Below are 26,223 nucleotides of genomic sequence, written 5' to 3'. Positions count from 1 at the left end.
CTAGGTAGCAGTCCCTTCTGTGACTAGGTATGTTGTATTCTTTCTCTGTGTGTGTTTGGGTTGTTTCCAGTGGTGCTTTCTAAACAATAGTCGCCTGAGCATTATAAATGTGGATGTTGAACCCAAGCTCTGGAGCCAGTGCTGGCCTCTGTCTGGAGGAGGAAGGGGAGCACTGAGAACAGTAGAGCAGACAGCTCTCTCCTCAGGGCCACTTGAGTCGTAAGACGCAGCGGCACGGTGCCCACACTGGCGTACAAGGGGGGTCCAGAAACAGCTCCAGTTAAATGGCCTCTCTTCCGTGATTGCCTGTTGTGCCGATCTTGTTGTTACAGATCTCTTCCGGTTTGGGTGTGTGAGTACGGGGGGGGGGGGGGGGGGGCGCGGTGGCGATATTTTTGTGCACGCGCACAGGAAAATGGCATAAAGTCATTGAACTCCAGGGGATTCTGTGAACAAAAGGCAGGTGTGGTGATCCCGTATGGGTTTCCCCCTTCACCAAGCATTCGCTGCTAAAAGGCAGCCAAGTGCCTTAGATGTACAGAGATCTGTAATGGGGAACCACGGTCTATCATCAAGTTTTCTTCACAGTCTAGAAGGGGAAAAGAGAAACCGGAGAGTATAGGATTGGCACTTTTTCAGGTGATTGGGGTCAATTTGGCACATCAGAAGTGAAACCAGCCTTTCTGTGTTGGCTGGAAGCATCGGGGCTCTAGAGCCCATCAGAAACGTCAGGAGCGATCGCCTTCCGCCTGGGCACTGTGTTCGACACACCCAGTCACACGTGTGGACCCCCAGATAGTGCGTGCATATCAGGTGGGGCTGGAGGAGGGAAGGCAGGACAGGTGGGGTGCTCGGGGAGTGTTTGCCGAATAGATGCGGGAGCGACCGATAAGAGCATCTTTCTTTTCTGTATGTATCCGTTTGCTTGCATTGGCTGCAGGGGGGGACCTTCTGCTCAAGGGAGGAGCAGTGAGCATTGGTACTAGTTTGACTCCCATTATTGTCTTAACTTCCTTCGTCTTCGTGAGCCTTAGGTAATTGACTGCATCCTGTAAATGCCAAGTCCTAGCTGATGGGAAACATAAACTCTCAGCCTCTTACATAATCTTGAAATATGCTGTGGCTGGCTCTCTGCTCTGTTGGGGGGTGGAGGGGGCCGTTTTGGTGTTGTGTAAGTTCATAACTCATGATATAATAAATCCTGTTTCCGTTCTTTGAAGGGATGAGCTCAGCCATCCAAAAATAAATCTAGCTGTGTTGATATTTAGTTTCAGTTAATCTACCACCTAACATCCCATTATTAATTTTCTTCAAACAGTCAAAATATTGTAAGAGCTTAACTGAGTCAGAGACTAGAACAAGCAGCTGGCTTCTTTTGGCATTTAAAATATTAATCTACAATTTTTGACTGATCCGCTAGGTATACAAACGTAGAAAAGAAGAAAAAGATGAAACCTCAACCATGATAGTTGAAATATACCCTGGTTATTTTGTAAGTAACTCTTTATTTACAGTATACGATTTACAAGAGATGAGACTCATTTATCAATCTTTCTAAATACACGTTAACTAACCTTTAATTTTTTAACATATTCATGCCTTGCATTTGAACGACACATCTTTTTATTTACTTACTTTTTTATTAAAAAAAATTTTTTTTAATGTTTATTTATTTTTGAGAGAGAGAGAGACAGAGCATGAGTAGGGGAGGAGCAGAGAGGGAGGGAGACACAGAATCCGAAGCAGGCTCCAGGCTCCGAGCTGTCAGCACAGAGCCCAAGGCGGGGCTCGAACTCACGGACCGTGAGATCATGACCCGAGCCGAGTCAGACGCTTAACCGACTGAGCCACCCAGGTGCCCCTGAACAACACATCTTTTTTAAACCATTCAGGCAGATTATATCATTTTGCTCTAGCAGAAGCTCTTGCGGTAGGAAAGACTGTTGAACAGCTGAACTGCTTATGTCCCCTGGGCTTTGCCGTCTCCACTGGGTTCAGTAGTCCTCAGACTTCTGTCAGCCCAAGAATCACCAGTATACTTTGGGAGAAGTGCACATCCCTGGCAGACAGCACAGAAATTCTGATTCTGCGGCTCCGGGATAGAGCCCAAGAACCTCATTTCACAGGTGCCCCACCCAAGCCTCAGGTAATCTGTGCAGCACTGTTTTGAGAAACAGTATTCAACCCGTGGAGCCCTTGGAGTTCCAGTGAAGGCGGGCTGTTCGGTAAGTCCCAGCTTTGGCATCACGCTGTTTTATGAGCTAGGTTGCTAAAGCATCCATTCACTTGTTCAGTAAATACTCAGAGCACCACGAGAGAAAGACATGGTTGGGGGTGCTGTTCGGCACCGACCCAAGTCCCCGCACTCACGGAGCCTGTGTTGAGAACGGAAAATGGATGGGACGCCAGCCAGTTGTTGTGTAATCTGATGGCAGATGGCGATCAGGCTGAGGGGAAAAGAAGCGGAACAGGGCTGGAGAGAAACAGAGGTGCCATAGGGGTGGGGCTGGGGGTCAGGTAGCCCTCTGTGAGTAGACACCTGCAGGAAGTGGGGTGACGTGCTGAGCTGGGTCCGGGAGAGGCGGCACAGGTACCAAAGACCCTAGCTGGATGACAGTGGGTGTGTTCAGATAAAACCAAGGAGGCTGGGATGCCCGGAGGGCTGGGCGCCCGCAGAGGAGGTGAGACCACAGGAGCGGTAGACCAGACTCACAGACTGTGTGGAGGACTGGGATCTTTTAAGTTTTACTTTAACGTTAGGTGTCCAAAACTGAATTGATCACAATGCTTGATTCATGGCACACTGTCATCGTTGATCCAGGCGTGGCCCCTTCGTGTATCTCTTTAGTGTGTGAACCTACCACCCAGCCCCAGAGCTAGAATTTGTCTGCGGTCTGTACACCCTGTGAGTATCTCCTCCCGTTCCCTGCCCTGTAAGGAACTCTTGTCTCTCCCCTGTTTATTATTCTCTTCCCTGGCCTTTTATGAGGGAAGCTTTAACATGTACTGTGTATTCTTAGTGTACTCTTTAATGTGGCCTGTTGTACTTAATTATTTTTAAAAGATATCATATGTTGTCTGCAGGGACTTAATTTTTTTTTTTTTTTTACTTAATTTGATTCAAATTGTTGGTTTAGCTATAGCTTATTCATTTTGCTAATATGAAATATTCCATTATATGAAAGTATACTGATTTAGTTAACCATTTTTCGATCAGTGGTCACTGATGCGCTTCTGGTTTTTGTGTTTGTACCCTGAACAGTCTGCTCTGCAATTCTTGTTCGTGTTCCTTGGGACCCACAGGCCCAAGCTTTGCCCGGAGCTACTCCTAGGAGCTGAATGCTCGGTTTAGGGCAGTGGTTCTCAGCCAGAGTGACTTTTGCCTCCCAAGGGACATTTGGCACAGTCTAGAAACATTTTTTTAACGGTCACAAGTTCAGGGGACGGGTGTGACTGGCATCCTATGGGTAGAGCCCTGACCTGATGCTAGACGTCTTCCAGCGAACAGGACAGCCCCCCACCTCGAAGGGGGGCCGCCCAGCCCCAAATGAAAAGTGTCAAAGCGGAGAAAGCCCGGTGTAGGGCGTGCGGACGTGTGACTGCCCATGGAAACGCCAAAGCGTTTTCCTGAATGGCTGTGCTGATTGACACCCCTCCAGGAATTCCAAAGGAGCAACACAGATTTTTTCCAGACGTGCGAAGACTTAGATCATGACCTTGGTTGACCTTGGAGATGTCTGAAGACCATCTGGAGCTAAAGTCTGTGATGCGACAACGGTCGGTTTAGGGAACTCTACCCGTGTTTTCACATTTTTGTCACAGCATAGAATATTACTGGAATTCTTTGTTAAATGCTTGTGTTTTTTTTTTTTTTAATGCCATTTTATAAGACTTATAAGAAAAATCTGTTTTTATAGTTCTTCATTTTGGAGACATCAAAATTGCTTTAGCAAACCTGGTTCCAAAAGACATTTGTCTCCATGGGGCGCCTGGGTGGCGCAGTCGGTTAAGCGTCCGACTTCAGCCAGGTCACGATCTCGCGGTCCGTGAGTTGGAGCCCCGCGTCAGGCTCTGGGCTGATGGCTCAGAGCCTGGAGCCTGTTTCCGATTCTGTGTCTCCCTCTCTCTCTGCCCCTCCCCCGTTCATGCTCTGTCTCTCTCTGTCCCAAAAATAAATAAACGTTGAAAAAAAAAATTAAAAAAAAAAAAAAAAGACATTTGTCTCCAAAAATCAGATCCATTCTTCGTAGCAGCTGGTCTCAAATTATGGTTTAGCCACAAGGGTCCTAGAGACCCTTTCAGGAGGTCTGCAACGTCCAAACTGTGTTTATGGCAATACTGAGACATTGTTCACCTGTTTTACTTGTTTATTCACACATTCCCGGTGGAGTTTTCCAGAACCTCTACAACATAAGATGATGTCGTCATGCTGACACCCAATTGATTGGCTCCGATAGTCTTTATTTTTTATGGATATAATTTTTTAACGTTTGTTTGTTTGTTTGTTTATTTATTTATTTATTTATTTATTTTGAGAGGGAGCAAGAGATAGAGAGTGAGCAGGGGGGGCGCAGAGAGAGGGGGAGACAGAGCATCCCAAGCAGGCTCCACACTGTCCGCGTGGAGCCCGACGTGGGGCTCGAACTCACAAACCATGAGTTCGTGACCTGAGCCGAAATCAGGAGTCAGACTTGTCAGTTTAACTTGGCTGAGCCACCCGCGTGTCCCAGCTCTGGTAGTCTTTAATCATTTGTTTTATTTTTAATATGGTAAATGTTGGTAACTGTAGCTCACAGAAACAGAAGTTCCATGGCGTCCGCAAATAATTTTCAAGAGTGTAGAGAGAAGTCCTGAGACCAAAATGTTTGAGAGCCAGTACTTGAAGTACATTCAGTTATTAAGCATATTCAAAAACAGTATCTCAAACTAAATCTCAGAAAGGTGGTTCCAGAAATATTGGTTGCAATGGCAGTGACATGAATGGAAGTCTATTAGTGATAGAAAACTTTGAGGTTTAAAAAAAAAAAAAAGGCAAAAAGCACAAGGCAAAGGCGTGCAGGACATTCTACAGGGCAGTGAGTTGTGTTTCTTCAACAAAGTCAGTGACGGGGACCAACAGGGAGGATGGAGTGCTTAAAGGCTTTAGAGCAAAATGTGGAATGTGGACCCTGTTTGGATCCCGATTCGAACAGACCAGCGGCAAAACATTTTTTGAAGCAATCCCAATGATCTGAAGATGGTCTAAATTTCAAATGATACCAAGGAATGTGGGGTAATTTTGTTAGGTATGATGACGAGCTCGTGGTCCGGAAACAAAAGGTGTGGTTTTCCAAGGTGGATGCTGATGTATTTAGAGCTGACATGGCGTGCTATACGAGGTATGCTTTAAAATACTGCAACAGAGAAAGAGGAGGGATAGATAAAGCAGGTGTGGCAAAATCTTGATGGTTTTTTAATCTGGGTGGCTACCAAGCAATCCCTCTTTGTGTCTGAACCTGCTCACAACCAGGAAGATTGTGGATGGCCTCGCACGGAAGAGGACATACCGTGTGGTTGCATTATATGAAGTTATAGAACAGGCCAAGACTAAGGCGGACAGAATCAGAATAGGATTTGCCCTGGGAGGGATGGGGCAGGCATTGACTGGGAAGGGCATGAAGGAACATTCTGTGGTGGTACAGGTGCTCTGTATTTTGATAGAGATGTGGTTTACGGTGGCCGTTCACACTTTTCAAAATTCAGAGAGTGGTCCACAAAGGTGTATGCAATTTTGTTACAGGCAGATTTTGCCTAAGAATTTTGATTTCATTATTTTTTTAATGTTTATTATTCTGAGAGAGAGAACACGAGCCGGGGAAGGGCAGAGAGAGAATCCCAGCGCTGTCAGCGCAGAGCCCAGTGAGGGGCTCGAACCCACAAACTGTGAGATCATGACCTGAGCCAAAATCAAAAGTCAGACACTTAACTGACCGAGCCACCCGGGTGCCCCTCAGAAAAATTTCTTTTAAATAAATATTAAACTCTCCTTAAGGATATGCTTGCCTAAGTGTTTAGGGTTGATTACTAACGACTGCAACTTTCAGATGCATCAAGAAAATAAGATGGGGGGCACCTGGGCAGCTCAGTCAGTTAAGCGTCCAACTTCGGCTCAGGTCATGATCTCACGGTCTGTGAGTTCAAGCCCCACGTCGGGCTCTGTGCTGACAGCTCAGAGCCTGGAGCCTGCCTCGGATTCTGTGTCTCCCTCTCTCTCTGACCCTCCCCCATTCATGCTCCGTCTCTGTCTCAAAGGTGAATAAACGTTAAAAAAAATTTTTTTTTAATAAAAAAAACAAAAGAAGATGGTAAGTGGCGAGATAGATGGATGTGTGATACAGCAAGTAGAACAAAGTGGTAACAATCACAGAACCTAGCTCGTGGGAATATGGATGTTCACTCCACAGTTCTTCTGACTATTTAGATATTTGAAATTTTTTGTAATAAAATGTTCAATGAATAAACACCTCAACTGAAGACATGCCCCCAGGCCCCCCATCAAGGAAACAAACACCACAAAGCAGAAGAAAACTGTCTAACACGGTACTCCCCAAGCATTTGGGGAGACTTTTTTGAAAGTCCTTGAATCAGAAATTCAGAAATTAAGAACAGAAATGAAATGAAAAGGTTATGAAGAAATGAAAAGGATTTATTATACTCTGGAAAACTTGGAAGATGATAAAACTGTCTCAGAAATTAAGACTAAATTTCAAGATATTCAAGGACAAAGATACTCAAATGAAATTTGCTAGAGAACATTGAAGAAAGGTGGGGAAACCGAGAGAATGAAACTAAGACAAAGAAGTAAGAAAGGGTCAGAGGGAAAGTGGTTGAAGCCAGACAGAGGCAAAGACACAACATGTATGTAATTAGTCTGTGGAGAAGAGAAAATGAAAGAATGGAACAAATAGTCTTAATATGGAAGACTGTTAGAAAAATTTTAACTTAAAGAAGGGCTGAATGTGCACATTGAAAGGGCTCTCTGGACACTTGGGAAATTGACCAGCAACAATCAAGTCTAAGAAACATTCTAGTAATGCTATCAGACTACAAAGATAGAGAAAAAAATCCTCAAAGCTTCCAAGGAAAAAAAAAAAAACAAACAAACAAAAAAATCCGATAACTTACAAGGCGAAAGAAAGGATTAGACTGGCATCAGATGTCTCCAAAACAATATATAAAGCAAGGCGGTCATGGAACGGCATTTTCAAAGTGTGAATGAAGGATACGTGTGTCTTTTAAGTAGTGAAGCCGGGAAGAACCATTTGAACATATGAGAATTCTGTACCTGCCAGCCTATCCTGTGGAATCTACCGGAGGGTGAGCTTCATCCAACCAAGAGCTGTGCTGGGGAGCCTGAGCCGAAGGACCGACAGTGAGCATGTGATGTGTTCAGTTGTCGATGCAGGACTGTATTTGTGTGTGTGATAGATGAACATGAAAGGACCCCATTAAAAATTGACAAACGAGATACTAAAATGCTATCTAAGAAAATGGGAGTCTAAAGGCATTAAAATGGATAAGTACAAAGGTAAGAGAACAAAAATACAAGCCTTCCTGAATACAGTGAGTCAATCAATAACTGAGTGAGCCAACAAAACATCGCTCAGAGAAAGAAGCACTGAAAATATAGCACCCATGATAACTATTCAACCGTGTGACCAAGTTGAGTCCATATGTATCAGTCATAACAATAAATGTGAATGAATTGAATGCAATCATTAAAAGATTTTTTTTTCGGTTGATATTAAAGTTCATATGGAAAAGAAACATGTAAGAAAGGGTAGGAAGACGCCAGAAAACCCAAAACAAAACAGAACAAAAAAACTTGTCTGTTGGGCATTGAAACATACTCTAAAGCTTCTGTAACTGAAACTGTGTGGTATTGGCTTATAGGTAGACAATCAGGCTAGTAGAATAAGATAGGCTTGAAGTAGACTCAAGTACATATGAAGATTTAGTACATTTAGCATATGATAAAGGTGGCATCTCAAGTTGATAGGGCCTTGTTCATAAAAAGGGAAAAACTTGTAGGTGGCCAGAAACACCGTAATAAAGTCAGAAGGCAACTGATAGTCTGGGAGAAGATATTTGCAACATATATCACAGATACAGACCTAATATCCTTAAGGTAATTTTTTATGTTTATTTTTAAGTTTCTTTATTTTGAGAGAGAGCAGGCACGTGAGCAGGGGGAATGGCGGAGAGAGAGGGAGAGAGAGAATCCCAAGCAGGCTCCGTGCTATCAGCATGGAGCCCAGCCTGGGGCTTGAACTCCCAAACTTTAAGATCATCACCTGAGCCAAAATCAAGAGTCGGGCACTTAGCCAACAGAGCCACCCAGGTGCCCTTCTAAGGTCATTTTTTTAAATCTTAAAGGGAAAAAAGACCAAAAATAAAGAAAATAAAGGGGAACAAAAGACAATTCATGCCCCCCCCCCACCAAAAAGATATAAAAATGGTACTTAAACATATGAAGAGATGTTCAACCTTAGCGGTAATTCGAGACATGCAAATCAAAACCACTCAGAGGCACCAAGTCCCACTTCCAGATCTGCAGGAGTTAGAAAGCGTAACAACACATTCTCACATTGGTGAGCCCGTAAGGAAACACACACCATCGTACCCTGCTGGCGGGATTGCAGAGTGGCGCAGCCCTTTTGGAGGGACTTCGGCAACGTCTCATAAAGCCGTGTGTACAAGCACCTTCTGACCCAGCGGCACTGCCCCAGGAATATACCCGCAACACACACCTCCTACAGTGTGAGCGCACATGTCCGCAGACGCCTTAATTGCAGCCTGTTTGCAATTGCAAAACACTGGAAATAACCTGGGCAGAGCAGAGTGGCCGAGTAAACTGTGATATGGCCACACCATGGAGCCACACCATTTCTGTCTCCATCTTTGAGAAGGAACAAGAAAGACCTCTGTGGCTCCTACGACGCGATTTCTAGGGCATGTTGTTAGGAGCAAAAAAGCAAAGTGCGAGAGTATTCTTAATCTGCTTCCTTGTTTGTAAGAAAGGAGCATATAAAGTAACCGTCATCTGCTTGTCTCTAAGGGGAGACGCACAGGAAGGCTCCACCTGCAGCAAAACACTGGGGGGGGGGGTGCGTGGGGAGAGGTGACATGCCTCTGGGTGTCACCTTTTGTATGGTTTTTGACTTTTAGAACTGTGTTACTGTTTCACATAATAAATAAGCACTTATTGTAAGTCTGCATTACTCTAGGATTCAAATTTATATAAGAAACACTGTCCTTTCCAGGATAGAACTCCCTGGGTACAGAGGGGCTGTCCTGATACTAGAAATATTTCTTAAGGAGATTGCCTCATTTACTAGGCGCATTCTCTGTGCCAGGCCCAAGCTCCCTTCCTTCCATGCGCCACCTCACGCAGTCCTGGTCGGGACCCCGGGAGCTGGGCGGCTCAGCACACCGGAAGAGAAACCCAGATCTTCAGTGGCAGAGTGGAGGTGGGACCCTAGTCTGTCTGACTCAAGTGTCCAGACGTTCATTCATCTTTGAGAAGTTACCTGCAGCTGCCCCAGACGCCATGACTGTGCTGTGCCTGCCTGCTCGGGGGACACTTACCCTTGCAGTCCCCAGTCCCCCCCCCCCCCCCCCCCCCGCCGCCAGAGATGAACTCGGGACTCAGCGCGCCAGGAACAGGAAACGACGTTGGGGCATGGGCGGGGGGTGGGGTGGTGGCCTTGGTAATTTTTCTGGACCCACTTGGTTTCTTAGGCGAAGTGTCTGTAGGGCTTCTGCTAAATATGCTTGGCTTTGGCTCTGAAAGCGTGGGATCTTAAGTTCGGTATAGACACCATCTTCCGTTAAAACATACAGATGTCGTTTTGTGGGAGCTCCCTGTCCTGTTCCTGTTTCATCTGCTATAATTAATCAGCTGTTGCTTTAACTGCAGGGGTCCTAACCTTGGTCCGTGACGCCCTGGGAGGTGATGGCTAGGCTTCCGGAAATCTCTGCAGTTTTCGTGTGTGGCTGCACTTACTTCTGTACCCCTTCCTGAGAGAGGGGGACTGTGGCTTCCATTAGAAAGGGCTCCTGGGGCACCTGGGTGGCTCAGTTGGTCGGGTGTCGACTTTGGCTCCCGCCATGCACTCGTGGTTCATGCGTTCGAGCCCTGCATCGGGCTCACTGATGTCGGCGCAAAGCCCGCTTCAGACCCTGTGTCTCCCACTCTCTCTTCCCCTCCCCTGCGGGTGCTCTCTCTCTCAGAAATAAATAAACATAAAAAAAAAAGAAAGGGAGGAAGGGAGGAAGGAAGGGCGGAAGGGCGCCTGGTGCCTAAGGGAGGCTAATTACCCTGGTCTCAGACCCCAGCTGGAGCTCTGAGTCCTTACTGTTTAGGCTGCCTGGTCACCAGCTTCTTCTCCTTACTCTCGTTTTGTATTCACTACATCTTAACGTTTGTACTCCACTTCCAGGCGAGTTTCCGGTAGCTTCCAGGTTAACGTGCAGCCTTAGAGGGACCGTGTTAGTGATGCGGGCCATGTAAAGGAAGCGGATGGATTTGATACTTTCAGGCACGAGAGCAGAGCGGCTTAAAAAAAATACTTGGGTGTTTAAATCTAGTTTTCCGTTTTCTGACGGCTAAGTCTTCAAAAACATTTTTTTGAGTTACGTGATTTTTATTTTCTGACACAAGCATGTTTTTTAGGACTAATTTCAAGGAGCAGTTTATACTGTTTGCTCTCTCCCTCCCTTCCTTCCTTTCTTTCTCTCTCCTTGTTTGAGGATACCATTTACTAGATGTATGTTCCATGTCTAGTTTCTTTAGCTATTACTTCAACATAGTTGTTCCCAGAGGCAGTGGTGCGCTTACATCTGTCATTTGAATGGGCGTTTCGTTTGGTAGTTTCCCTAGGATTCCCTGAAAATGCTTAGTCTAAATTAGTGAAAGCCCAGTGAGGCGCCCTAGAACCGCACCCCAAAACGCCAGTATGCCAGGAGTCTGCCGTTTCTGGTGATTCCCTTTAAAGCCCCTGTAATTCAGATCGACAGCTTCCTTCCTTCGGCACATTTCAGTTGCATTTGTCCCCCAAATATTGGGAGGCATGTTCCATCAGCTCTGACAGGTGTATCTCACGAGGCTGGCATTTACGGTAGTGACTTGAAATGTGGGAGAAGGCTATTCGTGAAGTCCTTTGGAGTTGGATTTTACCTTAAAAATATTTTGAATACATTCTCTGAACTCAATATCTGGTGCAGACAGGTGGCACTTAGCTCTGTGGGGCAGGGTGAAGAGTGGGTTCCGGGCACGCACAGTGCCACAGCTTCCGTAACTGGTTTTTTTATTGTCTCGTTCGGTTTTCTTCAGGGCTAAGTGTTGGGCCTGTTTTCAGGGTACCCGACTTCCAGACTCCTTGTCTTACACTCTGCCCCCCGTTTGACAGCTCTCTGTTCCGGTACTCGTCTTCATTCTCGTGACAAATGCTTACTGATCAAATCCCATGGGAACGATAACTCCAGACTGTCATCTCCAGCGGTGAGCCGTCCCCACACACGCAGAATGCCACACGCATCCTTCCCGGCGTCTCCCCGCAGCCCCTCCGCCCCCCCGCTCCTCCCCACTCTTGCCGGAACTCTTGCCACAGCCGTCCAGGTGTTCTCCCGGTCTCCGTGTTTCTGGATGTTCTGCCTCCGCTCCATCTTCCACGTCTGAGCGATCGCTCCAGAGGGCAGGTCTCGCCACGCCCTGTTGGCTTCTCGTTGGCTTGCAGTGTATAAAGCCTGCCTCCATAGGGAAGCTTGTGTGGTCTCTGTCACCCGGCCTCAGTTTACCTTGCCGGCTCTCCTCCTGCCTGCCTCCCCTCTGCCTGGGCACTCTCCCCGCCCTCCAGTGCTCACAGTGGAGGCACGGTTGGCATCTCGGATGCAATGGCTCCTCCTGGTATGGTACCGGCCAGAGTAGTGCAGAAGTTTTAGTACCCCTCACCCCAAGCTGCGACATGCCCGTAGCTCTTCTCCGCTTACTGTGATAAGCGAAAATACCTCCTCTTTTCCAGAAGCTCCTTGGGAACCAGTCTCCAAATGCTTCACGTCCCTTTGCCTCGGTGCCTCGTGCCATTCTTCCCTCTGCCTGTGGCGTTCTTGTCTCCCTCCTGCCCTTTCTGACAAACCTGCCGTGTCTTCTTTATGATTGGGACCTGATGTGACCTTTCCAGAAGCCCACCCTTACTTCAGGCGGAGATAGTTTCTTCCTTTGTGCTCCTCCGCCCTGTTTATGCCTGTATTAAAGGACCATACGTGGATTGATCTTAAATGGGTCCCTTTGCTTCAAAACGTGTTTGCAGCACCTACCTCATCACCTACCATGTGCGCGAAGCCCTTCTGGAAACCCTAACGGGGAAGTGCTGTGATCCGGCCAATTACCCGCTAACGTCTCTGTGTCCACATCATTATGTGGCGTCACGTAGCCCTTAGTGCCAGACGTGGGGAACTTCACAAAGAGGTGGGGTTCCCTTGGGGCTTCATAATCGCCGCAGGACAAAGAGACAATGTAAATTATTACTGTTGGTCTTGTTATTGGAAGGACAACAATACTGATCAATAGGTTCTTTGAATCCTTTGCACCTCGTCTCAGAGTTTGCGTTTGACCAGATGGAGCCATTTCTCTCAGCTCCGGCTGCAATCAATAACATGAAGCAGAAATGATGCTACCCTTCCCGAATCATAATCTTTGTTTTGAAGAGTTATTAACACAGGAGCCCAGGCAACTATTTCCTTTAGACAATCGGGTTGTCCTGTTTCAGATTTATACCCAGCAATTGAATCTCATTAGCCCAGATACACACTGCATGGACCAAGCATGTAAATAATTGAAACCTTCCAGAGCTATATTAAATCTTCAGCTGACGTTAAAAGCAGTTTATCTTGGCCTTTTACTTTATTTCCTAATCCCAGTCTACACAGTTGATTTTTCCTCCAGTTCATCTTTTCCTTTTCTCTGTGCGTCAAGGTAAACCGGTTGCTGGATTCTAATAAAAGTGACACAATCCTTTTCTTTGGCGTTTGGCTCAACAGGGGAGTACGAGTCTACGCTAATACGGCCCATGGTATTATTAATTATACAAATTACATGATGCTTAATTTGAGTGAAAATTAGTTGAGCAAATTTTGCTGTACGTAGTTAACAGAGCCGCGGTCGTCACCGTCACCGTCACCGTCGTCATCGTCGACCCAGCTCGTGAGCAAACTGCGGTGAGGATACAGGCTCTGGAGCAAGCTCGCTGGGGTCTGCGTCCTTGCTGGGCCACTGCTAGCTACGTGACGTGAAGTTGTCACCCGGAGACTCTCCTGTCATTGCCCGTGTAAACCAGAGCTGCCCAGAGTGCCCGCTCGCGGGGCTGTTGTGACGCTGTCCCGGCAGCACGCTTGGGGCGTGGGTGGGGACGGCTGCAGTCGTGTCCGCTGCGCGTTTGGTGAAGGTCACGGGGTCTTATAGGTGTTGGTGTGACGTAACTACCACGAGGACTGTCGATCACCAACACTGTGAATAAGAAGATTCCTTTGTTTCTGTTCAAAAATCCTGTGTAGTAATGTGGGGGGCCTTTTGGAAACATGAAATGAAAACACTTACCTTCTCCCTTTCCCCCCGTTCTTGCCTTCTACTCTCAGTGAAAATGCCACGGTGATGGTCTTTGTGTCTGCTTTTAAGGTGACTGCTTGCCGACCGTGCTTATTTTGTGGGGCGTCCGGATCCCTGCAGCTCCTTCAGTCACAGAGCGCGGAGGTCTTGTGCAGCAGAACCACAGAGTGGGGGCTCGGTGGGTGTCACCTTTCATGAGAGCAGCCGCTGTTCCCTTAGGATCTCCCCCCGCGCCCTGCTTTTGGGTTCTCAGTCTTTGCAGATTCCTCTTCCTCTTCCCAAAACATCCGTGTGTCCCGGGGCTCAGTTCTTGGATCGAGTCCCTCCTCCGTCTCCTCGCACTGCCTGGATGCCGTCCTCCACCCGTGGCTGTAAATGTGTCCTGTTAGCGGGTGACGCCCACGTTTACACCCTTAGTCCGGGTCTCTCCCTGGGCTTCAGCCTCGGATCCCCGCCCCTGCCTGTTGCCGTCTCCCCTTGATTTCCACACGTGCTCTCGAGCAGTGGCCTCTGTGTCCCTCGGTGACCTCCCCATTCTTCTTGCTGCCCAACCCAGAAGTCTTAGAGTTGCCCCCTGCCTCTTCTTTCTCACCTGGGTTATCGCAACACCCAGCTGGCCTGTCTGCCTCTCCCCTGGCACCTCGGCAATCTCTGCACACCGCAGCCGGAGGGCTACTTCAGAAGTGTCTCTCTTCTGCCCGGAAGACTGCTAGCTTCCCATTGTACTTAGACACCTCTTCGCCAGGATCTCGGAGGCCCGCTATAAACCACCCCCTTCTCCCATGTTACCTGAGACCCCATCTCCTACCACTTGCCCCCGGCACATTCCACTCCAGACACACTGGCCTTCTCACGGCTCCTAGAGTACATCAGGCCTGCCCCGGCCCCTGCCCCAGGGCCTTTGCACGGACTGTGCCCTCTGCCTCTGGCTCTCTCCTTCACTTCCTGAAGGTTCCTAGGTCTTCCTTGGTCACACTGTTTTAAAATAGTACCCACTTCTGGCCACTCTGTCCCTGCCACTGCTTTATTTTTCTTCATAGCATCTTCACATGTGGCATGGTTGGTATTTGTTTTATTAGCCTATTGTTGATCTCCACCCACTGGAATAGAAGCTCTGTGAAGGCAGAGACCTTGTTCTGGCCACCGCTAGATCCTCAGGGCCTAGAACAGTGCCTGGCACATGCCGAATGCCCGGCAAGCATTTATGAAACGCATGAATGTGCTGTTTTGGACCCACGGCGACCTTCTGAGATGGGTACTGTAACGGAAGGCAAAATAAATTGCCAGAGGCACGTAGCAAACAAGTGGCAAAGCTGAGGTTTAACCTCTGTCACTTCGACTCCAAAGTGCTTGTGCTTTCTGATAACCTGCATGGCCTCTCATTTCTAGATGCTTCTGAACCACTACCAACTCTCTAGAATGTTCCTGTGCTTTTGAAGCCATACCGTCTTGATTTTGTTCACTGTTGTCATCCAGTGCTCGAGTGCCTGGTTTCCACAGAGCTCATGCCAGTCACAGAGGTAAAAGGAGGGTCAGTGCCTGGTCCCAGTCCTTCCACCCTCACCTTTGAGCAAATCCCCCACGACACCGTGAGTTCTTCCAGAAAAACAGAACGTTACCAAATTCTTTCTTGTTCTTACTCGTATTTGCCAGGCTTAGAGCTATGCCTAGCACAGAAGGGGTACCTGTTAATAGCTGTTGAAAGAATGGTTGAAAACGAGGAACTGGGAGAGTTCAAGTTTTTTTCTTCTGTTTTGTTTTGTTTTGTTTTGTTTTTAATTCACCAAAGACGGACTTGAGCACCGCCCGTGTTAGGCACCTCACCAATATTCGGAGAATCACTGGGGCCCCTGGGGCCTGTTGGAAATGTCAGTTTCCACCCAGAGCTAATGGGGTGAAGCGGGGTTGGGCATCCGGTCTAGAAGGAGTTCGGTGGGACTCACACATCGAGAGACCCACTCCCTGCTGCCTGGTGAAAACACAGACTACAGGAGAGACAACACAACTGGACCATCAAGGAAGGGGTGAGATTTGGGTGAGTCGACCGAAAAGCTTTCCACGCAGGGAGAACTAAAAATCAGACGTGAGGCTTGTCTTGTGACGCTTGAACCGTATGCCCCTGCCACCGCCGTGAACATAATTCTAATCACTGCGCCATTTAACGTGCCTACCGCGTGCTCCTCTGTTTGGCCCTTCAGTCTGGGAATGCTGATTGATTTTTCACACCAACCCCTCAGTGCAGGGGGGCAATACTGCCATTTTACAGATAAGAACACTGAGACCCGGGAGGTTAAATAACTTGTTCAAGGTCACATTAAGTGCTGGAGCTGGGTGGGGTTCGAACCAAGATGCAAGAAACTTCAAAATCCTGATCTTTCTGTCACTCTCCCCTACTGCCCGTGAAAAGGTTCCAGAGATTCAAAGAAACGCAAGAGGTTCCCAGGACATGCAGGTAACTGGCAGAAATAAATTGAAATGAGTCAGGTTTTCTTTAAAGCTTCTTAAAAGAATGATGGTTCTGACAACATTTAATTTGGGTAGGAAATGCTTTCTGAATATACTCCTGACTTTCCTGGTTCTATTTTCTTCTTTCACACAGGCTTTATCAAATGATTGTTTTGTTGATAAATTTAGTGTGCAGTTGAGACTTATATGTAGATTGTACCTTCCCTCAAAGGGAGAGAGGATTTTATAGTTTCCATTCATTCTCATTAAAATCGGAACATTTGCATCTTAACTTTTACATCTTGTTCCAGGAATTTTAAGCAGTCTGATTGTATGGAAGTGGGTCGTATTAATTGCAAATGGGCCAGACATCTGTTCACTAACACAGAATGATTTTTTTTTTTTTAGCTCTATTTTGTTTTTATATATGATCTACCAGAGCGATTAAGTGAGGGCTGTCGGTGATGCTGTTTGAAGACTAGGATTTTCAGAGACTTACCGTGTAACCATAAAAATAAATTTCAGAGTGAATCTTTGAAAGTTCTTGAGCTGGGAGTAATTAAATGTGTTAGAGCTGATGGATTTTTACCCACAGTCTATCGGGGAGCCGTTTTCCATCCTTGGAGGCTCTGTTGGTCTGCTGCTCGAGAGCCCAGCTCCAGTGGGGTCCAGGCTCTGGGGGGAGTGGGGGAGGGGCAGCACCAATGTCTTGTGTCTGCTCCCAGGGAGGGAAGGAGGAAAGGTGTGTGTCTCAGTGGAGGAACAGGATCGAGGCTTGCCGGTGGCTGGTTGAATAGGCGAGTTATTTGTTTCCTGACAGTGCATTTCTTGGAATACTAACTCTTAAGGAAATTGACATGTGCCTTAAGTTTAGGAAGTACTAACTGGTTCAACAAAGGCAGACAGAAGGTTGCTTTTGTTAACTTTCAAAATAAAAGTTGTTTTACCAGCACAAATGGGTTTATTTGGGAATAGCGGAGAATTGCAATTGGGGACATGCAAGCTGGGGCAAAACCACGGGCCAGTGCAATGAAGAACGGAGAGGAGCGTTATCTTATGAGAAGGAGGAGGGGCGCTGGGAGAGGCTGTCCTGAACAGAAGTTCACTGGAGATTGGCAGGAGTTCAGGGTGACGGCGGTTTCTCACTGGCCGAGTGCTGGGGTGGTGGATCTCTTGTGGGAGATGTCTCTCGTGGGAGATGTCTCTCGCGGGAGATGTCTCTCGCGGGAGATGTCTCTCACGGGAGATGCAGGGTCCGTCCTTCCCTGTTGGGCCTGTGATCACGATGCTCTCCTGGTAAGGATGCCTCTGCTGGGGTCTCTGATTGACGATTCTTCCTGTGACTAATGTTGAGTAGTACGGCTCTCCCTTCTGGCCACCTGAGTCTGCTTTCACGGTCTCCCTTGATTCATTTCACACTTTATTGCAGTCCTTTTCAGAACGTTTAATATGCTTGCACATACCACGAATCTTCCAGGTGGAGGAGAAGGTACGCACCGTTTCCCCGACATGTTTGACCACCGACCCCTTTCCAGGGAATACACTTTGGGAGATGTTGTCATGGTGAACTTCCCAAGTATTCTTTCTCATGCAGGAACCGAAGAACCTAGTTGAGGCTGTCTTAGTCACTCGGTGTGACGTCCAGTCTCGCTTCTGCAGGGAGGTTGCCGCAGCCACGTTGCCACTCTGGACCTTTCGGGGCCTGGCTTTTCTCGGAGTTGTGGGTCCCAAGCCAGGGAGCCATTGGGAGAGCTGGGGGCTCTGTGCGCCCATGCGTGTCTGTGCCTGGCAAGGAAAAGAAAGTGATGCGCGGTTCAGCATCAGTGATTAGGGAGGGACGACGTTTGCAAAAGATAAAAAGAATTCTGGAGCGAGTGACATTTTTCCTAGTTTCCTGACCCTGCTCCGGCGCCTGCTGCCTGGAGGGCTTCAAGTCAATATTTGTCGTACGAATAAATTATCAGGTGCCCTGAGGCCTCTGCAGAAAAGATCTAATGTTGATGGGCCATCATATTCTGTTTCAGTTTAGGTGCCAAACGTATATAATCTTCCACGCCTTCTGAAATCAAAGGCGAAAGCGCAATAACTTCTATTTCTGCAAATACCGGATGTCCTTTTCATACAGAAAGACCCACAGTGTCCTGCCTTGCCACAGAGCAAACGTTCCCGGGCATCATTATTCCAGGAGTGGGAGTAGATTTTAACCAATTGATCCAAACCTTTGCTGCATGTCTCTCGGACCCAGTGACAGCCAACGAACGTAGGGGGTGACGTCTGCTACCACGGAACCGAGCGAAGCTAGTTGACTCACAAGGCGGGGTGAGGCTGCAGTTTGAACCTATGGCCTTGACCTCCTTAACTTCAGGCCTCGGAAGCACCGGCATCACGATAATGGCGCAGTACCTGTCTTCCTGCCGAAATCCCTCTCCTGCTGCAGAGCTGCGATGTTTTCCCCGCCTGCTGCAGAACAGGGCTTGTTACCCAAAGGAAGGATCACTTGCTCACCCTTAATATGGAGAAATCATTTAGAGCACTTAATTTGTGTTGACTCTTTATTGGTGCACTATTGCAATTAAGTTAGATTAATGAAAGGTAAATTTCAGTCTATACATGAAAAAAAATTTCTTGTAAAGATCCTAATTAGTATGTGTGTTTATTTAGCCTCTCATGGTTTAATTGCATCCCGTCCTGCTATTTACAAACAGGCATCATTAAAGAATAATGAGCATGTGAAGAGCATTAATGCTTGTGCAGATGAGGTAACGGGGGGTTGGCCGGGGGCGGCGAGGGGTGGGGGGTGGGGGTGCGGGTACGGACGGGAAGTCTGCCGGTCTGCGTTACTGCGAATGGATGGAGACTGCAGAATGCCCCCACCCCCACCCCCGGGGCCAGGCCACACGGGGAGGACGGAGCAGACCTGTGCCAGGAGCCAGCTCGTCCTTTGGCCACAGAGGGTCGGGCTGCTTCTGATGTGTTCTGCGGTGTCCCCTGTACAGGCGAGCACGGACTGGCACGGTCGTCTTGTGACCTCAGCTGGCGGCGCTCAGGCGGAGGCTTTCTTCTCAGCCCTGCCGTGCGGGACACCTGCACCTCGATCGGCAGGGGTTCCCCGGGATGCCAGAAAAGCCTAAAAAGCCCAACCGTGTGACGTTCCGCATGGAGTAGCCTTTTTCTCTTTCTTTAATGAGCAAACGTAAAGTCAGTTGAGAAATCGGCTTCCACGTCCCTGGCACCCCAATATCTCATCCCAGTTTTACGTAATTTGCAGTTGTTCTTGGAGTTACAAAGCAATCTTCGCTTCTTTAGGTGGATGTGGGATCATTTATATTCTCTTCCAACCTGGCTCAAGGCTGAAAAACCTGAGATTCCAAACGGGACAGCAGTACAGCAGAAGGAAAAGAGAACACCCCCCCCTCCCCCCGCCCAAGATCCTGAAGTAACAATACATTTCGTCGTTTCTTACAAGACTCTCTGATTTGGGGCATAAAAGAAACGTTTCTCATTACAAAGAAACCAAGTATAGGTGTAGAGGCAGTAAATCTGAGGAGGAGGAACAGCAACAGCACCCTGGTTGCCTAATGCTTGCAGGAATAAGGCTTCCAAATACCAGTGCCTCTGTTTCCCTTTATGTTCTGGTTATCCTGGTAAACAGTTTTGTGAATGTGTTCTATATAAATGCAAATTGCTACTACTCAAACTATATTAACACCTTAGATTTCTCTAGGGATTCTTGGGTGAGTCGAAGTCCAGGGCTCAATTTATTTAAAATTGGGTTATAGGAATTCACAGTTTTCACTGCATTTTATGTTTTTCTTCAAACAAACTACAGTTTAATTTTAAGCTACCCTAAATAGAGCCCCTGCCCCAACAGAAAGAAGTTTGTCGGTATTCTAACTACCGCATGTATTTAAGGGCACACAGCTAGCTGCCTTATCAAACAGAAGGACCAGCCAGGCTTGTGTGGATGTGTCTTTTGTTGTTGTTAACTTGCAACTGTTCCATTTTCAGCCCTCAGAACTGTGGGGCATATTTTCCCATTCATATTAATTGGATTCTAAAGTGACCTTGTCCCTGTATTGATCTGAATTAAAATTTCCTACATCAAGGTCAGGTTGGCACACATCCTACAGTCGAAATATTAAAAAGCCAAGTACGGTCTAACAGGGTATCGACGCAAGAAGTCGAGATGTAACGGGGCCAAGTTTGCCACAGAGGGCACCGTGGGTACCATTCTCAGGCAGGTGACGAGCGGCAGATCTGGCCAGGGACCGCCTTCGCCTGGGCTTAATCTGCCTCATCAGAGGGAGAGCCCCTGTGTCAGTTCCCAGTCCTGCCTCCCCGGGGAAGAGCGTCCCTGAGCACTTCAGAGCCCAGATCGTGCCGCTCGGGTGCGTGGGTTATGACGTTTCGGCTCCTGCGAATTTACACGGGCTTCCTTGAGAACCAGCGACTCTTATGCTCGTTCGTGAACTTGAGCTGTGAATCCTAATCTCCAGACTGCCCATCAAGCATCTCTCCATTTAGATATTTCAGAAGTACCTTAAGCTTGACAAAAAGGAAGTGGTTTTCCCCTCTTCTTCCTCATTTCGTCTCAATAAAGAGCAAAACTGTCAACCTGGTGCTCCAGCCAGAAACCTAGACTTTTCCTTAGCTTTTAGCTGCCTCTTTCTCACCTTGCGTCCAGTCTCTGGCACCTCGTGTCCTCTATGTCCTGAATCCATCGGCTTCTCACCATCTCTACTGGCATCGCCCCTGCTCAAAGTCCCCGCCTTCCTTCTCTCGATGCTTCCGTGAAGCAGCCAGGGGCGTGTTTTGTAAAAGCACGCAGCAGACTTGTCAGTCCTCTGCTGAAAACCCTGCAGTGGCTTCCCATTTCTCCCAGACTAACAGCAGAGGCCTTACCAGAGCCTCAGGGGCTCCTCGTGGCCAACCTGGCCTACCTCTACCCAGCACATGCCACCTTCTCGCCCGCCCCACCGCTCCCAGGACGCCCAGTCTTCCCCCGCTTGGGCCTTCACACAGGCTCCTCCCCCAGCCCGGGCTGCTGCGCCCCAGCACTGACACGGGCGAGCTTGGTTTCTGCCGAACTTGAACCACCCCCTTGTCTTTGTCGCCCTGTGCGGTGAAATGGTCTTACGTTTGTTTGCTGTCTGCCCAGAGCTGCCCCCACGAAGAATGTCCATTCGTGAGACGTTGTGTCATTCACTCCATCTCTAAGCCTTAGAACATGTGGCACATAGTGGGTGTTCGTTGAATAAATATTTGAGCGAACTGAACGATCTGATGTAAATGTCACTTTTTTCACACGTAGGTGTTACCCAAATCTCTCTTTAAGCTGCCCCCCTTTTCTTCGTTTCCTTCAAAACTTTTTGCAAATCGTGTTCCTTTCTTTATACTAATGTGTTGCCTGTCGCTCTATAACGTGTGTTTCTTTATCTCTGTGTACTCGAGGCCTGGCCTGCACACAATCCCTATTTAACAAAGAACCGTTGGGCGGAAGGAGGGCGGGAGGAAGGGAAGAGCAAGGCATTTGTGGTCCACGGCAGCTCTGGGTCGTGGCCATGTGTCTGTCTGTCCTTCTGCCCCGCTCCTTCCTCACCCCTTCACCCCTTCCCTCTCTTCCCACACGGCCTCCTTTTCGTGCTAGTGCTGTGCTTCTTCCCGCTCGTCTCCGCATTCTGCTGCAGTCCGAATTCTAGAAGGAGGCAGTCCCATTGGCCTGGCCGGGCTGGGCAGAGCCTTCCCTTCCAGGGCCCCGTATGGGGTCGCCCTCGGACCGGTTCTGCCGCTGGGCCCCCCCCTCCAGTGCAGGAAGCAGGTCGGCTCGTGAGCTGGAACGATGCGTGCAGGGGCCTCCCTGCCGACGTGTTCAGTACAGGGGATGCAGGAAACATGCGTGTCGCTGAAGACGCCCCTTCACATCTGGTAGGAGAAGCTCGCCACGGTCAGTGTGTTCGAGAACACGGTGGTCAGCTTCTCCTCTCGGCAGCTAGCCTGAGCCCCACTGCAGGCACGTGAATCTTTCCGGAACTGGGGTCCCCGGTTTTCATGCCGGCCGTGCGTTAGTACCCCTCCTCTTTCCCAGTTGAAGATATAGTTTATAAATTAAAGTGAGTTAAGTTTTATTTTTGACGATTTAGGGAACTTTTCATAACGCTGCAAGGGGAGCCCACAGGTAGCTGGAAACCCAGATCGGGATGGACAGTCCACCTGTGTTCACTCTGGTTTTTAACCCCGTGTGTGAATTTGTGTTGTTTTGATGGGATCGCCAAGGGTGCAGGGAGGGGTAGGAAGATGGTGAGGAAATTTACAGTTAGTGTGTGAAAGAGGAAGTTGTTTCCTAGGCCACGAAACCTTTTGATGAGGCTTGTCAAACGCATCCGTGCTGTCTGGCACAGTCCCCTCTGTCCAGGGCAGGTCTAAGCCTAGAAGAGAGGCAGGGGTTCAGGAGGATCAGGTACCCGAACATTAACATGGGTGCTCTTAGCAAATGAGTCGGAGTCATTCATCAACAGTGTAAGCCACTAATGCAAAATAGCCTCCTCTTCTCAGGCAGGGTGTTTGGTAATTAACACCCTAACTTACACGTAACTTACACCGCATAGCAAGGGCCGGTGGTGACCTGCCCCCCCTCGGGACCTGATACCACTAGCTGTCCCGTTCTCATAAAGGTTCCGCGTTAGAGGTGACACAGCCAGAGCTCCCCTGGGCTGGTTTTCCCAGGGCCACCCTGCTCTGTACGTGGCAGAGGCAGAATTTGAACTTGGGCCTCTCCCTCCATGACCAGGGCGCCAGCGGGGGTAGCCCAGCCTGACCACTGCTGAAGTACTTGCCGTGTATTAATCCCAGTGCTGGGCACTGCACGTGTCTGGGGTAACTTCTCTCACAACAGCCTTATCCTGGGTGCACAGGTGAGAAAATGGGGGCTTCACAGGCCAGGGAACTTGTCCCAGATCATGCAGCCAGGAAGGGGCAGAGCTAACATCTAAACTCAGGTCTCTTTCTCCCAGAGTCCATAAACCGAACGGCCATGCCCTCGTGCCCTGCTGGCCAGTTGATTTTCTGACTTGTTGGGAGACAGGTTCTGGAGTAGGGAAAGCAGAACTCCCGGCTCGAGGCGTTGAGGACTCTGTCTCAAGTCTGGGCTGTACCTGGGGGTTACTTTCCAGTTTCGTTTTTCCTTTCTTCTCTTGCATTTCATTGCGTTGCGTTGATCATCGGAGGTATAATTGATCCAACCCTTTGAGCAAGAGGAGTGACCTTCAGCCTGGAAGAACATCCATCTTGTCTCTGACAGTCCCTCACTTTGACCCCTTAGTTTCCAAGTCACATAGCCCATTTTCTTTTTACGGTTCGATTACTGTCCATCTCACCGCAGTGCTGGTGGCCCCCCCTTCCAGGCCACTGCCAGCCGGTCTGTCTTCTACACCTCAGCTTTGCCGGAGTTTCAGCCTTTCAGGGCTGGTCTGTCTCCACTTCCTCGTAGCTGTATCCCGTTTTAGCATTTTCCTAGAAGGAAGCAACAGCCACTTTCCCACTGCTCCTCTTAGTTTCCAGTCCTGCCGCGGCTTCTCGAAGCCGGCTGTCGGGAGAACAGTTGGCCCGGTGTGAGTGTCGGGACCGCACATACCTAGCAGCTATGCAGAAGTCAGAGCGCTAAGTTTTGGTTAAAAACCACTAAATTTAGAGGAAACAGGTGCTTTAATAGGGTCTTGTATAGATGGGGTCCAGAGTGTGGGTATAAAGCCACTTGTGAGGGAAACCAGGAGTCTTCTGAAGCAAGGTTTCGAGCCACTTACCAGAGTCCCAGAGAAGACGGCCGGGTGGCTGCAGGATTAGACGAAGCGAGGCTCTGTGGTCGCCATTTCTTGTGATTTAGGGAGACCGGTCGTGGGGTAGGCGTGGGAGGGGGACAGCAAGAGGCATGCTTCTGACCCTGCACAGAAAAGCAGGGAACTTGGACTCTGATCTTTCGAGACCTCAGCTTCCTTCTATTAAGAATGACGGTAAGACACCTAGCCGGGCTGCACCCCAGGGTTCTTGGACACATCTCTGTCCTTGTTCTGGAGTCAAGTGGTAAGGCTGCAGTCCGCGGGGGAAGACCTCCAGGAGACAGGGAAAAGACTGGGTGGCACTGGACATTTGTTCCAGGCCACGTCTAAGAATATCTTTTGGAGGAATGTTCCGTGAAATACCATTTGGGGAATGCTCGTCTATACAACCAGCCCCACTTGTCAAAACGTGTGCTAAATCGGACAGATGCCAGACCAAGCACTTTCTGATTGTGCCAGACAGCTTAGTGATGGAGCACCCCCCCCCCGAAATTCTTCCTACGCTGTGAGCCCCACGTGCTGTGGCACTTATGTACCCTGAAATTATTTCAGGCACACGCTGGTTTTATCACCTCCTTCAAGGCAGGAGCCATATTCGACACTCCTCAACCTTCTTTAAAAATAGGGGGAGTTGAGGGGCGCCTGGGTGGCGCAGTCGGTTAAGCGTCCGACTTCAGCCAGGTCACGATCTCGCGGTCCGTGAGTTCGAGCCCCGCGTCGGGCTCTGTGCTGACTGCTCAGAGCCTGGAGCCTGTTTCCGATTCTGTGTCTCCCTCTCTCTCTGCCCCTCCCCCATTCATGCTCTGTCTCTCTCTGTCCCAAAAATAAATAAACGTTGAAAAAAAAAATTTAAAAAAAAAAATAGGGGGAGTTGAGGGGCGCCTGGGTGGCTTGGCTTGGTCGGTTGAGAGTCCAACTTCGCCTCAGGTCATGGTCTCGTGGCTCATGGATTCAAGCCCCACGTGGGGCTCCATGCTGACAGCTCGGAGCCTGGAGCCTGCTTCCGAGTCTGTCGCCTCTCTCTCCGCCCCTCCCCTGCTCATGCTCTGTCTCTCTCTCTCCCTCAAAAATAAATAAAGATTTTTTAAAAATTAAAAAATAAAATGGGGGAGTTGAAGAAGGCCACGCGCGTGGCTCAGTCAGTTAAGCATCCGACTCTTGATCTCAGGGTCGTGAGTTCAAGGCCTGCGTTGGGCTCGGCAATGGGCATGAAGCCTACTTACAAAAAAAATGGGGGAGTTGACAAAAATGATTTTTTTAAATCCTTTCCGGTGCTAAGGTTACACGATTGACTCTGTGTCCTCGCCCAGGACGTGTAGGTATTCGGTAAATGTTTACCGAAACCATTCACTTTATCCTTTTCTTTCTTTGGAATTAATACCAAGAGGAAGGCTGTTAATAACACCATACTGAAAGATAATTACTTCTGAGCCTGGGTAGAGATGCCTCTGTGGCTCTCCCTCCCTCCCCATCCCCACCCTTCTAACCACACTTTGACGGACATCACTTAAAGCACAGCAGCCGTCAGTTAAAGTACAAATTAACATATTAAGGGGTCTGCTTAACATATTTGACTTTTCCCGTGGTTATACTTGGAAAATGACATTGGATGATGACTGTATGGTTGGCTTCTCTCCTTCCCTCCGACCCCCCTGCTCAGCCATGTGGCCTTTGTCTGAATGACAGAGATCGTGCTACCCCCTTCACCTCCCACACGCATGCTTTATGCTTGCTCAGGGATGCCGGATCCGGTCCTGGGCTCCCCATGCAAATGAGCTTTTTGGTCCACTCACCTCCCCTGTATCCTAAACACAGATACTGTTCAGTTTCAAGGTGCCTTTCCCTCTGCACACGCCCCAGGGGAATAAGCTTTTAGGCGATCAGTTTCTCTCAACTTCTAAGCTCACGTGGTCTGCCAGTATAGACGACATCTCAACTACCAGATTTGGTAAGTTTGTGGTAGGCAGCAGTCGGTGAGAATACAACTAAGTGTTTTTGCTGTTATCCTCAACTTTCCTCCCGCTTCCCCTTATCTTGCGACTCGCCTTGCCATCGTGAACTAGAAATTCTCTTGCTGGGCTATGCGCCTTGGTAGGCAACCGCTGTGAGACCCCGTAGGGAAGACCACCGACGCGGCCCCAGCTGCCCAGAGCACAGCTAGCCTGACGAGGGACGAGGCCGTGGCAGCATGTCTAAAGGCACCTCCTTGGAAGGACAACGAGCAGCTGGGAGGCCCGCTGGCTTCCTCAGACTCCTCACAACTTGCCATTTGAACCCCCATGGGGACAGACACAGGAGTAG

At 48.7% G+C, this 26,223-nt stretch overlaps 2 protein-coding genes across 3 annotated transcripts in view; one reads left to right on the top strand and one right to left on the bottom strand.

Annotated features, from left to right (window-relative positions):
- The window catches only part of MED27 (mediator complex subunit 27), a 201,718-nt gene that overhangs the window by 138,475 nt on the left and 37,020 nt on the right, over positions 1-26,223 (top strand). The gene's annotated exons all lie outside the window — the stretch shown is intronic.
- LOC115499203 lies at positions 16,418-20,884 on the bottom strand. The gene is made up of 4 exons (XM_032595484.1): positions 20,764-20,884; positions 19,008-19,217; positions 18,310-18,547; positions 16,418-17,875 (listed from the first exon to the last, which is right to left on the bottom strand). Exons 1-4 carry the CDS (start codon positions 20,835-20,837, stop codon positions 17,504-17,506), a joined length of 894 nt encoding a protein of 297 aa, XP_032451375.1. The 5' UTR covers positions 20,838-20,884; the 3' UTR covers positions 16,418-17,503.

This window comes from Lynx canadensis, chromosome D4, assembly GCF_007474595.2.
Source record: "Lynx canadensis isolate LIC74 chromosome D4, mLynCan4.pri.v2, whole genome shotgun sequence".
Taxonomy (NCBI): Eukaryota; Metazoa; Chordata; class Mammalia; order Carnivora; family Felidae; genus Lynx; species Lynx canadensis.
This window is presented reverse-complemented; position numbering and strand designations above follow the sequence as displayed.